The sequence below is a fragment of the Pseudoliparis swirei genome, chromosome 24, assembly GCF_029220125.1.
Source record: "Pseudoliparis swirei isolate HS2019 ecotype Mariana Trench chromosome 24, NWPU_hadal_v1, whole genome shotgun sequence".
Lineage (NCBI taxonomy): Eukaryota > Metazoa > Chordata > Actinopteri > Perciformes > Liparidae > Pseudoliparis > Pseudoliparis swirei.
Window position 1 is genome coordinate 8,366,726 of NC_079411.1, and position 16,789 is coordinate 8,383,514.

The window sequence follows — 16,789 nt, forward strand, 5'->3', positions numbered from 1 at the left end:
TCTTGCGAATCGTAACTCCCTTGTAATGTGTCCATGAACGACTACGCTTCCGAAATCCTACAAGAGTCGAGAGACTTCTCTGTTCCTATTCTCTTTTATATTCCCCTCTGTTCAACCAAGTGACTGTCCAGATTCCTCCCGAGCTACGTTTTCTTGACTGAATAAACTAAGGAAATTTAAAATTGCACATACCACTACATAACTTAATTTAACTGAATTAACTTAAATTGGTAACAGTTTATAATTTAGTTTCATTGTATTTACCTTCAAGAGCGGGTTAAGTAAAGATACTTTCTGCTTCTACAAACAATAGTCTTTGTGTATTGTAAAAATATGATCCCCATCTGAGGCACATTCCAGGAGGAGGTTATACTTCCAGCAGGCGCAGTGGGTCACTAGAACACCCATCAGGGCATGTCTGGGATGGCACGGTGTTCACCTCCAAGCTGATCCTGCATTAATGGCCCAAGTCAACAGGTGTTGGGACACGTCCCGGTCCAGCTTTTAATTTCTCTAGAGACACCGGAGAGAAGTTTGGCCTGCAGTACGTTGAGCCTGGTTGCCTCCAAGTTCCTCTGGACTGGGACCAGCACAGGAACAAGACTGCCCACTGCCCAGTCATCCTCAATGGCACCACCCAAGTTCCTTTAGTTTCCTCCATGTCCTCCTGTGGATTCTGCAGTCTAACCAGACGTCAATCCCAGCACGACTCCCGGGTCTCAGACAGATCCAGGTACCTGAGAAACAGACAAAGTAGTGGATGAGACTTCAGCATTAGTGAAACTGAATTTCAATCCAATGTATTGTTATTTGGAGGGTTATGGATATGTTGCAGTTTTCTTCTCTCACAAGATGTGACAATATTTAATGTGTAAATGAATAGACGGTTGCATAAACATACCAGTTAGCCGTTAGTAGGTATCTGAAAGTTGGAATCTGAAACTGGAAAGCGTGTTTTGACCCAGACAAGTGTGTTAAATCAGGATTTTCCTTTCTGTAGGTCAGAATAACTTATTTTACTGTGTCTTCTGTTTTCATAGAAACCGTAGACCGTCTCTGACCCTGCTGACCTCACCATCTGCTGCTCGCACTGGACCTGTGAAGACAAGAGGATGAGTGCTTGTGACCTGGCCACACATGACTGTGTGGCCAGGTTCAGCTCCAACACCATCATCAAGTTTGCGGATGACACAGTGGTGGTGGGCCTGATCTCCGACAAAGACGAGAAGGACCTGCTCACCCTTGTGCGGGACAACAGGACTATAATGTCACCAAAACTACTGTGGACAGACCAAACAACAACAGAGTCACATCATGAGGATCTGACATGGTCAACAAACAGCAGATTGTGAAAAAGGTAGGTAGAGTTTAGAGGATCCTTGGCAGCTTATTCTATTGATTCCTAGAGAGAGTTTTAGACAGTTTGCTCTCAGGTTTGTGTGAACTTGTACTCAAGGCTCTGCATTGAATATTTACTGCCCTCTTGTGCACACACACACACACACACACACACACACTTACTGTAAATATTGTGTTGTTTTTTATATGTAAATAAATAGTGCTTGTTGCACTTTCATTGAGCATTGCCACTTTCATTTCACTGCACACCCTGTGTGTGTATGTGACAAATAAAACATCTTGAATCTTGAATCTTGAATCTTGACTAATTTCGAACATTTTATAGTCAAAATCGCTGAATTTGCCTATTTGTCCACCGATCCTTACGTATGACTAATTTCGAACATTTTATAGTCAAAATCGCTGAATTTGCCTATTTCCTGTTCAAACACAGGATGAAACGAGAGTTGAGGCGACGAGTCGAGCCTCACCTCTGATTGCGCAATCCATCACAAGCTGGGTTGCAAGTGGCTGGTGCGGGCTGCCGTATCTCTGCATGTCGCCAATATAATGTTTGCAGATATGTTTATTTGCCTTGATAATCCACAGTCTGGCTAAGGTCTTTAACCATTACAGTTTAATGTTTGTAAGTGACATATTTAGTTTTGCTGATGGGAAACTAAACCGCAGTGGAAAGGCGCAGGGTGAGGTGATAATACTCTGCCGCCCTGCAGGGGGCGCTAGTGAGCCAACGGGTACTTGTTGCTGCTTCTTCTACGCAGAGGCGCCAGGCGAGTCAAGTCCGTTTGTGTTTGTATTTTGCTACGCCAAACCGCCAACATGGAAGAGGATTATATATCAAAGCTTAAACATGTATCAAAACTGGACTTTCAGTCAAAAGTGGACGTGATTAACACAGGTAGACCAACGCCGGAGCTAAAAGGTTTGCTTCAAACTTTTGTTTACCTTTACGTATCTGTAATATGTAGGCCTACCGTGTGCGTGTGTGTGTTGTGTGAAGAATGCTGATGAGACATGAAATAACCAGTAGCCAATTGAATAAGCTACCCTTTTGGGTTTATATATTTGTAAATCTGACACTCAAGGAGTCAGTCAGTGCGTTTACATGCATTCGAATAACTGGCTTCGTCGGACTGAAATCGAATTATCCGTTTCATGTAAACACCTTTGTGCGACTATGTACGGTCCGACTACGATCCGATTAACACCCCTGGGTAACTCGATCCGATCCGGTTGATAATTCGACTATCGCGGCATGTAACGGTGAATTGGATGAGAAACTGGACTTTGCGTCTTTGCGCATGCTTGAGATCCCGCCGCCATCCTCCCTCCCTCCCATGTCGTGACCCGGAAGTCGAAAGAGAGGATAAATTGTCACTGCCGGGAGCCTGGCTGGTGTGCGGGATTAACTGGTTTTTGAATTAACTGGTTTTGGTACGCGTGCATGAGGCAGATGTGCCGTAGGAGTGGCCTCGAGTTGCCTCTCAGGACCCGTCTCGACTAACTAGGAAATGCACATTTCCATCGCTTAGCCTCTCTGTCACGTTCTTTTGATGTAACGCTAATGTTTTAAAGACTAAACACGGAGGACTTTGCTGTAAAATGTGATACCTGTTCGGGAGGCTGTAGTTGAGACGCCGAGGACACGGAGCGAGGACAAAGTAGGTGACTCTGCTGATGCCTGTTCAATATACTACTCACTTCAATAAATACTTGACAAAATGCTCTTGTTGTCAGTCTGATATTTATGTTATACGTCGTTATCTGACGTCCAGTCGATGTGAGACCAGTTTACTCTTCATACAGTGTGTAATGAAGCCTGTAGCCCGTTGTTTACACCCAGCTCGCCCACCGCTGTCAGCTGGGAAACTGATCGACTCCGATTAAATTGTGATACCACAACAACACTGTGTGCTCTCACATCTCTTATGTTATATATTCGAGACTACGGATCAACATATATCCTCGTAACTATACTCTACCCTGTGCAGCACTCACTGGTCCAGATTAAGCAGGAGGAATTATGCAGGAGCAGACACGCAGATACAGAGGTGCAGCACCGACACCTGTCCAGGTGAGTGTTGGTACTACACTGGCAGGCAAAGAACAGTTCTTTGGTGATTTTTAAATTTGTAATTACTAAACCTTTAGGTGAATCTCATTGAGATTAAAAATCTCTTTTTCGAGGGTAAACAAAAAAACACAGTTACAAACACAAGAAACACAAAGTTATAAATAAAAAACACAAGAAACACAAAGTTATAAATAAAAAACACAAGAAACACAAAGTTATAAATAAAAAAACATGAGAAACACAAAGTTGTAAATAGTGAATGTGTGTACTTGTGTGTGTTCTTGCAGTGGACTGGAGCTGGGCCTCGTGGCAGCTCTGGGGAGGATGCTCCGACTCCTGCGGCGGCGGCGAGAGGATGCGCGTCCGTCTGTGTAACAGTCCGCCTCGTGGGAACGGAGGTCGGCCGTGTCCGGGAGACTCCTCCCAGCTCTCCAGGTGTAACGCTCACGCCTGCCCAGGTGAGACATTTGTTGTTAATACGAATGTTCAGAATTTAGGGTTTGCGACTAAAACTGTTGTGTTGTTGTCAGGCGGCCCCCAGAGCGCACGAGGAAGCATCGTAGGAAACATCAACGACATTGAGTTCGGCATATCCATCCTCAACGCCACCGTCACAGACGGCCAGTCTGGTGGCAGAACCGTCACGGCCACGATCACCAACGTACCGAGGACACTCGGTCAGTTTCATTATATTTCAGGCTCTACGGTCATGGAAAACCTGGAAAAGTCAGGGAATTTGTAAATGGTTATTTCCAGACCTGGAAAAGTTCCCAAAGAAATAAATCCCCAAAGTTTTGGAAAAGTCATGGAAATGTGTTATATTCCTATGTTCAGGCACGTGCACAGATAGAGCCCTAGTGGTGCTCAAGCACCAGCCCCTTTGCCCTGGATGAGTAAAGTGCCCTTTTTGCTGAAGACACATTTTTTTTATTCATCCGTATTTAAGAATAAACGTTACTCTTTCTGTCATCAAGTCCCCCCAAATGTGTTTTAATATCCGACGGGGCTAATTTTAAGGGAGTTCTTGTGAGAATTTCGCCTAGACCCGCTCCCGCCGCGGCCACCACGAGCCCTCCTCTCCCTCCGCCGCCCCTCCCTCCTCTTCCTTCTTCACCTCCTCCTCAGTGCCCCTGACGTTGTTTTGTGATCAATCAACCACAACATTAGCGCTACGAAAACATTACTGCTGACGTCACAACTGGTCCGACGTTTCCTACAAAAATAAACAAACTCCGTGATTTCAAAGCCTCGTCCAGCTGTTTACTGACGTTAGTTATGTTTAGAGAATAGAGAGAGAGAGAGAGAGAGAGAGAGAGAGAGAGAGAGAAAAGAGAGAGAGAAAGAGAGCGAGAATTCTTATTCCGTTCTATTTAACAGGGGCTAGTCTAGGATTTGCGTGGCCAGACTGAAAAAAAATCATACGGCCTATCTTGTTCAGAGGGCCGGGCCAAATGTGGAGGCGGGCCGTATCCGGCCGCGGGCCTTAGTTTGAGGACCACTGCTCTTGGCTGTTGATGTCTATCAATATCACTCATTTTGAAAATGACGTAAGAGGGTCATACGGATCTGTATCAGACCAGCGAGGAGGGCAATACGTGGCTGGCATGACGCCCATTAGCCAATCAGAATGCTTGTACTGTTGTTGCTATATAATAATTCATCTTTATTCATAAAGAAAATGTAAGCTAGCTGTCTGATGCTGCCAGAGGAAACGCAGGTTGAGGATGTATTACATCATCAGTGTATTGCTGCTTATGCTTCAACTCTGTCAGAATTTTTTTTTGGCATTGGGTGCCCTTTTTTTGGTTTGAGCACCTGCCCCCCAAAATGTCTGTGCACGTGCCTGCCTATGTTCATGTTATGCTTTTAAATAGAGTTTTAAATAATTAATATGCTTTTTAAACGAATGACGCTCTAAATATGTCGCCATTCACTCTTTCACACTCGCAAATTTTCCGCAAGTTGAACGCAACTTCACTGAAAAGACATCAATGTTTTATTATTTTAATCAAACTATTGTCTCTCATTGATTTGAGTCTTTTAAGGTTATAAACTATGCTTTGAAATTCTCATTGTTAGTTTAAATAAAAGATTCTATCACTTTTTCATGTTTACAATGAGATTTAAAAAAATAACTCTAGTGGTGGTCACCATGTGGATGAACCCTGTTATATATATTTAAATATTGTCCAAATGATATCTGGCTCCATGAAGCCAGAGCACCTGAATAAGTCTCATAATAATTTGAATCTGCTCTCGCTGTTCGAGGTCCCGCGATGAGAACGCTCGTCTCCATCCTGAACCCGGTCTACTGGACCGCTGCACAGGAAGTGGGCGAGGCCGTCAACGCGCTGACGGGAAGCGTCTTCAGGCGAGAGACGCAGGTGGAGTTTGCCACAGGTGAGAATTGACGGGTTGCACCGCTGTCGTGTGAGATGGTTAATGACTGATGGGTTTGGGGACCTGACTAACGTCTGGTGTACTCTCTGCAGGTGAGACCCTGAGGATGACCCTCGCTGCGCGAGGCCTGGACTCGGACGGAGCGTTGCTGCTGGACATCGTGGTGAACGGACACGTCCTGCAGCTGCCCTCGCACGCTGACATCAGCATCAAGGTACGGGAATAAACCACGCAGGGGACATCCACAGTTTTATGTATTTGTAAGAGCCGTTTTGTTTAACCTCCGGCCACTAGGGGGCGTAGGGCCCCTGTCAATTAAGACAGAGGCCCTTCACAACAGTGTTTACCAACCTTTTTGAGCCCAGGATCCCTGACCTCCGCCTACCAATATAAAAGTTGTTTATCAACTGACGTTACAGCACAACACTGACAACATGTAAGTTCAGCTCTCATCACAATGCCATCAAGTCATGTGACTCCAGTCAGTGCTCTGTCTGTGACTGAACTCTGTCTGTCAGCTTGTAGTTTCATAAGCACAGACAGACAGTCTAAAGCCGTCTGTCAGTAATCCGGCTCCTGGTCTTTGATTTTGCGATTTTCTCAACTCCACTGACGAGTTTTTCGGTGCAAATTTGGTATTCATGAACGTTTTCTCCTCTGGGATTCGTTCTGAACTCAGAGCTTTGGTGATTACGTTCACATCACCTCTACAGACTTCCTCGGATTTTAATAATCATAATAATAATAAATATGAGAATCACCATTTGTGACTCCTGCATCTATGCTTTTTCAAATAATAGAATAAATACAATTGCAATCACTTTCAAGTAAACCAGATTGCTCCGTCAGAACAGAAAAAAATCTAAATGTTGAGCTTTTGTTTTGAAGGGCAACAGCAGGAAAGCCGAACTCACGGAGGTAGGACCTGTGTAGCAGAACCCGTTTTCAGGCGTTCATGAATCAGGCGGAGATGTTTTCTGATGTCGATCTTCCAGTCAGGAATAAAACGTTTCAGAACACACTTCAGAAAATGTTTGAGAATGAGGAACAATGTGTTTCTAAATTTATTTTCATTTTATCTCGGAGAGCGACAGGGAACGTCTCCGGTCGATCTCGATCGACGGGTCGGCGCCCGCTGCTTTACAATGACATCGTTTTATGAAGTTTTACTGTCTTTACTGAATTAACACTATCGGAACACCTGCAGGATAAAAAGATAATTTCTTCATGAGAAACATCGTGGCACAAGTGAAGATGTTTCTCCACATGCAAATGATACCCACTGCAACTATATCAAAGTCCTTCCCTCATAAACACAGCCATTAGAGCCATTTAGTTTGTTTTGGTTTTGTTTAACCTCCCGCCACGAGGGGGCGCAGGACCACTGTCAATGAAGAAAGGCCAATATAATCAGGGGGAGCGCTGTAGGGTCAGGAGCACACAGGTGACATGTGTTTTGATTTCTTTCATTTTTTGGGAATATACAAATGGATTTTGGACAAGAAACGCATATCTTGGTTTGTTGGAAGCCGTAGAACTTCATAAATAAAGAAATGCTTTGGCCTCAGGACTACACGGAGAAGAAGAAGAAGAAATAATCGGGTCAAAGACGCTTCCAACACAGTCACTGTGTCAGCACAGTGAACACAATCTGTGTTACATATTTAAACATAGATGATTTACAATAACACAACTATTGTGTTTATATAGCATTCACTGTCCTGGATGTTCCTAAACAGTTAATTGTCAGTCGGTGAGCACCGACATCAAGTCTCATGCAGGTGGTGCGTGTTGTGTGTAGCCCGATTGTGTTTCATCGTGCACAGGTTGCAGCATTGTCGCGACAGTGACCACAACAACAACAACAACAAACACCCACACGCGCTGTAGCCTCCTTGTAGTTCCTTGTTGACGCTGTTCCGTCTCTCCGGTCCCGGTGGTCTCATTGCGTGTCTTTGCCCTCCAGACGGTGCAGGAGTTCAACAGCCTGGTGGCGCTGTACCGGGAGCAGCTCATCTCCGTACGTGTGTATATTTATGTGTGTGCATGTGTGACTATATGCATGTGTGTAAGTGTGGTTGTACGTGTGTGTATGCATGTGCGTGTCTAAGTGTATGTGTGTTTATGTGTCTGTGCGTGTGTAGGTGTGTGTACATGTGTTTGTGTGTGTTTGTAGGTGTGTGTGTGCTTGTGTAAGTGTATATGTATGTGTGTATCGCTTCCTTTTTTCTTCCTCCCTTTCATCCCCTTCCTCCTCTTCGCTCCACTCCACTCACACATATTATATATACAGTCGTATGCAAAAGTTTAGGCACCCCTCTGAGGCTGCATGATAATTTACTCTGTCTTCACCAAAAAAAGATCACAGTTGTGTAATATTCATTTTCTAGTTAACACTGAGTGCTGGGGTGTTTCCCAGACAAAGATATTTAGTGTAGCAGTATTTAGTTGTGTGCAATTAAATCAAATGTGAAAAATAGGCTGTGCAAAAGTTTGGGCACCCTTATCATTTTGTCGATTTGAATACCTGTACCTACTAAATCGCTGATTAACTGCAACACATAATTAGTCTGATTAACTCATTAAGCCTTCAATTCCATAGAAAGGTGCATCCAATCATTAGAAAAGGTATTTAAGGTAGCCAATTGCAAGTTGTGCTTCTCTTTGATTCTCCTCTGAACAGTGGCAACATGGGGGCATCAAAACAGCTCTCGGATGATCTCAAAACAAAGATTGTCCAGCAGTATGGTTTAGGGGAAGGCTACAAAAAGTTATCCCGGAGGTTTCAGCTATCAGTTTCCACTGTGAGGAATGTTATTAAGAAATGGAAGGCAACAGGCACAGTTCTTGTTAAGGCCAGAAGTGGCAGGCCAAGAAAAATATCGGAGAGGCAAAGGTGAAGAATGGTCAGAATGGTCAAGGACAACCCTCAGACCACCTCCAAAGACCTGCAAGGTCATCTTGCTGCAGATGGTGTCACTGTGCATTGCGCCACCATTCAGCGCACATTGCACAGAGAACAGCTGTATGGGAGAGTGATGCGGAAGAAGCCTTTTCTGCACACACGCCACAAACAGGCTCGCTTGAGGTATGCAAAACTACATTTGAACAAGCCAGGCTCATTTTGGAACAAAGTGCTGTGGACTGATGAGACAAAGCTACAGCTCTTTGGTCACAACAAGAGGCGTTACGCATGGAGGCAAAAGAACACGGCATTCCTAGAAAAACACTTGCTGCCCACAGTCAAATTTGGTGGGGGGTCCATCATGCTGTGGGGCTGTACTGTGCAGGTACTGGGAATCTAGTTAAAGTTGAGGGTCGCATGGATTCAACTCAGTACCAGCAAATTCTTGACAATAATGTTCTAGAATCTGTAACAAAGCTGAAGTTACGGCGGAGTTGGGTGTTCCAGCAGGACAACGACCCGAAACATCGCTCCAAATCCACTGAGGCATTTATGCAGAGGAACAACTACAATGTTCTGGAATGGCCATCCCAGTCGCCAGACTTGAATATAATTGAAAATCTATGGGGTGACTTGAAGCAGGCTGTCCACGCTAGGCACCCATCAAACCTTACTGAACTGGAGATGTATTGTAAGGAAGAATGGTCCAAAATACCTTCATCCAGAATTCAGACACTCATCAGAAGCTATAAGAAGCGTCTCGAGGCTGTTATTTTTGCAAAAGGAGGCTCTACTAAATATTAATGTGATTTTTCTGTTGGGGTGCCCAAATTTATGCACCTGTCTAATTCTCTTATGATGCATATGGCATATTTTCTGTTTCTCAAATAAACCTTATTTCACTGCTAAAATATCACTGTGTCCATGAAGTATTATATATATGACAAAGAAGTTCCTGATCCAAATGCCCAACAATTTATAGATGAAAGTAATGGAGATTATCAGGGGTGCCCAAACTTTTGCATACAACTGTATATATATACAGGACTGTCTCAGAAAATTAGAATATTGTGATAAAGTTCTTTATTTTCTGTAATGCAATTAAAAAAACAAAAATGTCATGCATTCTGGATTCATTACAAATCAACTGAAATATTGCAAGCCTTTTATTCTTTTAATATTGCTGATTATGGTTTACAGCTTAAGAAAACTCTAAAATCCTATCTCATAAAATTAGAATATTTCCTCAGACCAAGTAAAAAAAAAGATTTATAACAGCAAAACAAAATCAAACATTTGAAAATGTCCATTAATGCACTCAGTACTTGGTTGGGAATCCTTTTGCACGGATTACTGCATCAATGCGGCGTGGCATGGAGGCAATCAGCCTGTGGCATTGCTGAGGGTTTATGGATGCCCAGGATGCTTCAATAGCGGCCTTTAGCTCATTTGCATTGTTGGGTCTGGTGTCTTTCAGCTTCTTCTTCATAATACCCCACAAATTCTCTATGGGGTTCAGGTCAGGGAATTGGCAGGCCAATCGAGGACAGTAATGCCATGGTCAGTACACCAGTTACTGGTGGTTTTGGCACTGTGGGCAGGTGCCAGATCATGCTGGAAAATGAAATCCTCATCTCCATAGAGCTTTTCAGCAGACGGAAGCATGTAGTGCTCTAAAATCTCTTGGTACACAGCTGCATTTACTCTGGACTTGATGAAACACAGTGGACCAACACCAGCAGCTGACATGGCTCCCCAAACCATCACTGACTGTGGGAACTTCACACTGGATTTCAAGCAACTTGGATTTTGTGCCTCTTTTGTGTCTTACCCTCCTGATGGAGGGTGTCAATGATGGTCCTCTGGACAGCAGTCAGATCAGCAGTCTTCCCCATACTTGTGATTTAGTTTACTGAACCAAGCTGAGTGTTTTTCAAGGCTCAGGAAACCCTTGCAGGTGTTTCGAGTTAATTAGATGATTCAAGTGATTTGTTTAATACCCTACTAGTATACTTTTTCATGATATTCTAATATTTAGAGATAGGATATTTGAGTTTTCTTAAGCTGTAAGCCATAATCAGCAATATTAAAAGAATAAAATGCTTGCAATATTTCAGTTGATTTGTAATGAATCCAGAATGCATGACATTTTTGTTTTTTTAATTGCATTACAGAAAATAAAGAACTTTATCACAATATTCTAATTTTCTGAGACAGTCCTGTATATAGTATATATACACACGTATATACATATATATATAGTATATATATATATAGTTTTTTTAAACTTCTTTGGTTCACAAAAAATAATAAATAGCCAGTCAGAACCCCCGTGGTGCCACATCAGGTTACGTCATCATGTCAACAACTGGCTCTCTTACAGATCTGACCATCACGTCTATATTTAAACACGGCGTCCTTAGTTTGTCTCGGCTGCATTAAGCTGCATGCAGAAAGAAGCGCGTGCAAAACAAAGTCAATAGCATCTGTTAATATGTCTGTTGAGCCTCTAATAATAATACAACATATATATAGTTATGACTTTTCTGTTCTTCCTGTCTATCAAACTAGATACGCTCTAAACTGGAAAGAAGAAAGTGTGTGTGTTAGTGTGAAGTGTGTTTAAAGTTGTGTCTCCTGACTTTCATCCTCAGCAGCCGGAAGAGAGGACCAGGCTGCGCCGCAGGAAGCGTCACAAAGGCGCCACCAACCCAACGTGTCCATCAAAGGTTGGTGGAGATGTTCAGCGGTCGCTTTGGAGGCATTTATTAATGTGTTCATCTGTTATTAACTGAGGTCCACCCCTCACGGCGTGGCCGAGCAGGAAGTGGCGGTACGTTGCTTTAAATAGGACTGAAGCTCACGATTACTTTCATCGATTATCACATTAATCTTGTGTTTATTTCTTTGTCTTTTAAAAAAATTATTTTTTAATGACATGAGGAAATGCAAAGAATAGAAACTGTAGAGGAACCCAACAATCATCACATTCAGGGTACTAGAGTAGAGGTGGACCATGTGGCCTGGAACACAATCGGACTCTGCTTCCTAACTAGACCGACATGCGGGTCAGGTCTTCAGGTCTTCAGGTCTTCAGGTCTTCAGGTCTTCGCAGACCGAGTCCAGCAGCTCTACACCAGACGGCCTTTACAGAGGGGTACCGACCTCTTCTTCACTTCCCTCGAGCGGTTCTCTGTAGATGGGGACCTAACGGACATGTACATGAACATCTGGAAGGAGGGTTTGTACGCTCATGGAAAACCTGGAAATGTCCTGGAATTTTAAAATAATGTTATTTTCCAGGACTAAACAAATCTGTTGTATTCATATGATATGATATGATATATACCTTTATTCGTCCCAGTGGGGACATTTCAAAAATCACAGCAGAGCTGATGCCGTCTGGACCCGTGGCCTTCCTCACTTTGATCCTCCTCAGTTCCCTTCTCACCTGGATAAGGGACACTCTGGGGGGTGGAGATATGTTAATTAACGCAGTTTGATTTAAAAGAATAAACATTGATATCAATGTTTATCCTTTTAATCAAACTATTGTCTCATTCATTTCTGTCATTTAACAATGGGGAGCAGGGTCTAATAAAAATAAAAATTAGGATAAACACGGACGCATGGTACATCTAAAAGGAAATAATTTAATGAATTGTGTGTAAAAGAAAAACTAGACTATCCACTGGAAAAATAAACTGGATTTTGAGTTGAAATATGTCCTCATTTAAGATGATTATTAAGTCAAATGTAATACAAATTGTCTTTTTTACTGTCCTTTTTATTTCTAAAAGTTTTTGTTTTAATTTTAAATCTCCCTACAAAAGGAATAGACATTGTTCCCATGGTTTCCATCATTTCAGGGACTATAAATTAAATACTGACAGTTTAGCGTAAGGTGAACAATTTATTTCATTTTCATTAATTCGCTACAAAAGAAATCAAAAGATGTTTTCAGATATGTTCTTGACTCAGTCACTGTGGAGACGGATGATCATTTTCTCCGTCTCGCTTCAGGAGACCAGAGGCAGGTGGGCGGCGGCGGGACTTCGTCCACGGATGGTTCACGCCGGATGCTTCGGGCCACACCGGTGGGCGCTGCCTGTCGTCGTAGTCCTCTACGGTCAATCGGTCGACTGGATCCTGGCTTGTTAAATTAAAACACGTGCAAAGGAATCAATGAAGCGGCTTACTGTGTAATATGTGACTGCTGTACTTTTGGTAAATGAGCAGCACAAAATACTCCAATGTACAGCCGAGTGTTAATGGCTCCCTGAGATCAGAAGGCCAGTCACATCTCAAGCATGTCATTGTGCCATTTGTGTTTAAGTCATTTCCCCGAAAGAGAAAATGGCTGGTATTTTACCACCGATGGTGTGATTCGGTAGTTTATTTAACTGTTGCGTCAGAGGCTGAAGTGCAGGCAGGTTGTGCCTTTAAAGAAACCTGGAATCTTGACCTTATTAACATGTGATCCAACATTATTATTACTAATATTATGTATTTGTCAATTGTCAACTCTTGATTTATGATTATTAATTTGTCAACTCTTTGAATTAATTAGTCTACTCTTTGAATTATTATTGTTTACACATGAACTCTGAATTAATTATTATTAATTCTGATTTATTTATATATACACTCTTAATTCGTTATTATTATATTTGTATTATTACGTATATGTCAATTGTTTTCATGCAAACTGTTGCTGGGCGTCAAGGAAAGAGGAAATAGAAGGATAAATTAACCTTTTGTGCCATCATTAATCGTCCCGACACACTAGTGTAGTGGAATAAAAAGCACTCGCATTTGCACCCCCGCACGCCTCCCTTCGGCTTCAGTAGAGGGTCGAGAGTTCGTGGGTTCGAGCCCCGCCGCCGGAGCCCCGCCGCCGGAGCGCTCAGTGAGATCAATTGACTAAACGTCAAGATAGTGTGTTGGGCTTAATTTTTAACTTATTGTTAAAAATAGTTTTTGTTCTCTAATTCGTTATTCCTAAAAGTACGAAGACTATGAACATGACAGAATACCATCCCCAACATGATGAGTTAGCGGCCGTTAAAACTCACGGAACTTCAGAGCACGCGGCGGACTGGGTGAGGCGGGGGGAGGGGGGAGGGGAGAAGACACGAGACCGAGACTGGACTTCAAGCAACACCAAGACTACTTAAGCGGCTAACGCAGCGCCGCCGAGCTAATGTGGAGGCCAAGCCGTGCCAAGCGCCTTAACGCCGGGGAACACCGTAAGGATTGACGTAGTAAGGATTTACGGAACACCCCGGAACAACGGAAGAGATCAAACAATAAATAAAGTCACATACCTCTTAGAATAGGACGGGAACACCGAGCAGAGCACGGGCATATTTTGAGTTCTGATCTTGGGCTGGTTTTCTTGGCCATTGGGCTGGTTTTGTCACACAGACCTGGCAACCCTGGAGACGACCCGCAGCAGCACACACACCTGAGCCTCGCGCAGCGTCTTTTCGCGGCTCTTTTTCGGACAAACGGTTACACGTAAGTACGCCGCATTTTGTCAATGAAGTTACTTAATGAACGGTTCTCAGTTGTATATGTTGGTCAACTGTTTCTATAGTTTACTTCACTTGTGTTGGTTAGCATTGTAACACTGTGTTAGCAACCTCACTAGCACAGTATAACGTAATTAATGGGACGTATTTAATGTATATTGTTGTGTGTGTAACGTGGTCAGCATCAACATGAACTCATTGACTTGTCTTTATGAATAATATTAGTTTGAATGGGTAATTACTACAGTTCCCCACGTTTAAGATGGGTTCAAGTTCTATGACAAGCAGAATATAGAATAATTAAGGTGGAAAACACTTAGTTTTCTTGTCTGTCTGCCTATATCTGTGTAATAAATGAAGCTGTTACCTAGCTATTACAAATGCTCATCACCGTTAACGCAGAGCTGCCAACTTTTCAAAAAACCTTGGAGTGAGATTTTGTCGGGGGTGACCAAAATGTTGCCGCTCACTCAGCCACACACGTTGGTGGCTATAATATCAGGAAATTTGAATTAATGTGGCGTTGTACCCATGTTGTTCCCTGTATTCTGGCCTGGCAAAGGTCTTTTACGAGACATCTTTGCTACCTTAAAGAATTAAAATGTTTTTTAATAACTCTACTCTCATTTACAAAAACATGCCTAATTCTATTGCACAAATGTCCTGTCTTTATGTTAAATTCTTTATAATACATCTTACTTGTTCAAAGTGCTGTTTTGAATTTTTTTTGAGAGGGTCCTTTTCCTAGGCCTGTAAATAAAGTGATAAATGCTATGTGGGCAGCCTTAACAAACAATGCTATGTTTTGGGCATGCAGTATACCAAGAGGTTAACAAGGTGCTCTCCTGCTGCTTGTTATGACAGCTGAGTTTACATCACCACACAAAATCACACGCACAAACACAACGAATTATTTCAGGATTTAAAGTTTAAGAGAGTGAGAACTTAATTGAATCATTAACAGGGCTCTTAAGTTTTGAAGACAGGCAAGAGTGACATATTTATCCAGGATGCTTTATTTTCATTGGTTGCTGGATTAAATCTTACCCAGATAGGTTTTTTTCTGATTGGCTATTGTGTAGCCCATTTATTTTTTGATTGGCTGATAAGTGGCACCTCACAGCAGAACTCCAGGGGAGCGCTTGATTCCTCCACGGTGAGGGCAGCGCGGCCAGCTCATGTTTGCGTGCTGCGGCACATTAAAACATTAAATAGCCGAGAGTTTTTTCAGCGTGAGAAATACGATGTGTGGCGGGAGTACGTGACGTAAGAACGAAATGCATGACTGTCACGCTCAATGCGTGACACTTGAGAGCCCTGCATTCACACACCGCAGTCTCTGCTCGTTGTGTCTGTTTGAAAATATTCTTCTGTTGCTAACTTCGGGACTCTTTGGGGTAAATAGGATGTCTTTGCAGCGAATAGGTTTATAGATGCGCTCCTTAGCGCCATCTATCGTCGCGGAGTTTGAAAAGAAACCAACGCGCCTCTGGCCAAAATCAGAATTTCTTTTGCCGTGAGATATTGGTTGTGTGGCGTGAGAGCGTGTGAAAACATGCAAAAGCGTGTGTCACACGGCGAAACCGTGAGAGTTGGTAGCTCTGGTTAACGTGAGGGACTCTGTCTATGCGCTGCGTTGTGTTTTGCTGTGCACAGGAGATGATGAAGAAGACCACCAACTTCTTCCCAGGCAGGAAGGCGGTGTCGTTCCCATCGGGCCTCCGATGAGGCCATGAGGATTAAAACAGACCCCTCGCTTCAGGACAAGTCTCCTGCTCAGCTCCAGCATCGCGTGAGCACCAATGCTCACACCACGCTCCTTCAGCGGGGAGGAGATGTGTCCGACCGACAGGAGGCGATGGGGGAGTACGTCCTGCAGTTTGGTAAATACAAGGGGAAATTATTCAGATGGCTCCTAGAAAATGACACAAAATGACATTGTGAGGGAAGATCAGGAACCCAACGTGTTGAGGCCAAGTGTGTAGTGCTCCTAGCCTCGCAGAGTGTATATTAATCATGTATTGATAACATCTGCTGTTAACAATTAGTTTTTCACATCTGTTGTTCAAACTTTGTTCCAAAGCACATGCAAAGCCAGCGTCCCACACTTCTTCTGCAGAGCCGGGGATACCAGCAGCACCATTCCTTCCTGGGGGTACATGTTCTACTTTTCTTCATTGCAATGAGAAAGGATATTTAAATGTTGATTTTTTTAATGTCTCACTTGCCTTTCCTCAATTGATCTCACTCCTCTCTAGATTCACCATCTCAGAATAAGGCCCCTGTGGACACACGGAGAAACACGGTCCTGGATCAAGGTGTGCATTTCTGTGACATTGTTGTAATCACGGAGCTCTCTTCCCTGTCCTCCGATTGTACATGTACTGTCATGTTGTTTTGGGTTTTACATCTCTTCCATGTGCAGCTCCTCCCGTCTGTCGACGCTTCCCCAGCTTGCAGCCTCTGTCCCTGGTCGTGATCAGGATGTGGCTCAGTGGCTCTCAGCAGCAGAGGCTG

General features: G+C 43.3%; 1 protein-coding gene across 10 annotated transcripts; it reads left to right on the forward strand.

Annotated features, from left to right (window-relative positions):
- Positions 1-1,911: 1,911 nt before the first annotated feature.
- On the forward strand, positions 1,912-12,928 carry LOC130189844 (hemicentin-1-like). 10 transcript variants are annotated; one of them, XM_056408814.1, is made up of 9 exons: positions 2,192-2,281; positions 3,351-3,433; positions 3,721-3,891; positions 3,964-4,110; positions 5,702-5,833; positions 5,926-6,047; positions 7,800-7,857; positions 11,393-11,467; positions 11,812-12,928. In XM_056408814.1, the coding sequence occupies exons 3-9, from the start codon at positions 3,789-3,791 to the stop codon at positions 12,021-12,023; spliced, it is 849 nt and encodes a 282-aa protein (XP_056264789.1). In that variant the 5' UTR covers positions 2,192-2,281; positions 3,351-3,433; positions 3,721-3,788; the 3' UTR covers positions 12,024-12,928. The 10 variants fall into 10 exon arrangements, with proteins under 10 accessions (XP_056264779.1, XP_056264781.1, XP_056264780.1 ...); XM_056408813.1 differs by lacking the exon at positions 2,192-2,281 and adding an exon at positions 2,368-3,020; XM_056408804.1 differs by lacking the exon at positions 3,351-3,433 and having other exon boundaries at positions 1,912-2,281.
- Positions 12,929-16,789: the final 3,861 nt, after the last annotated feature.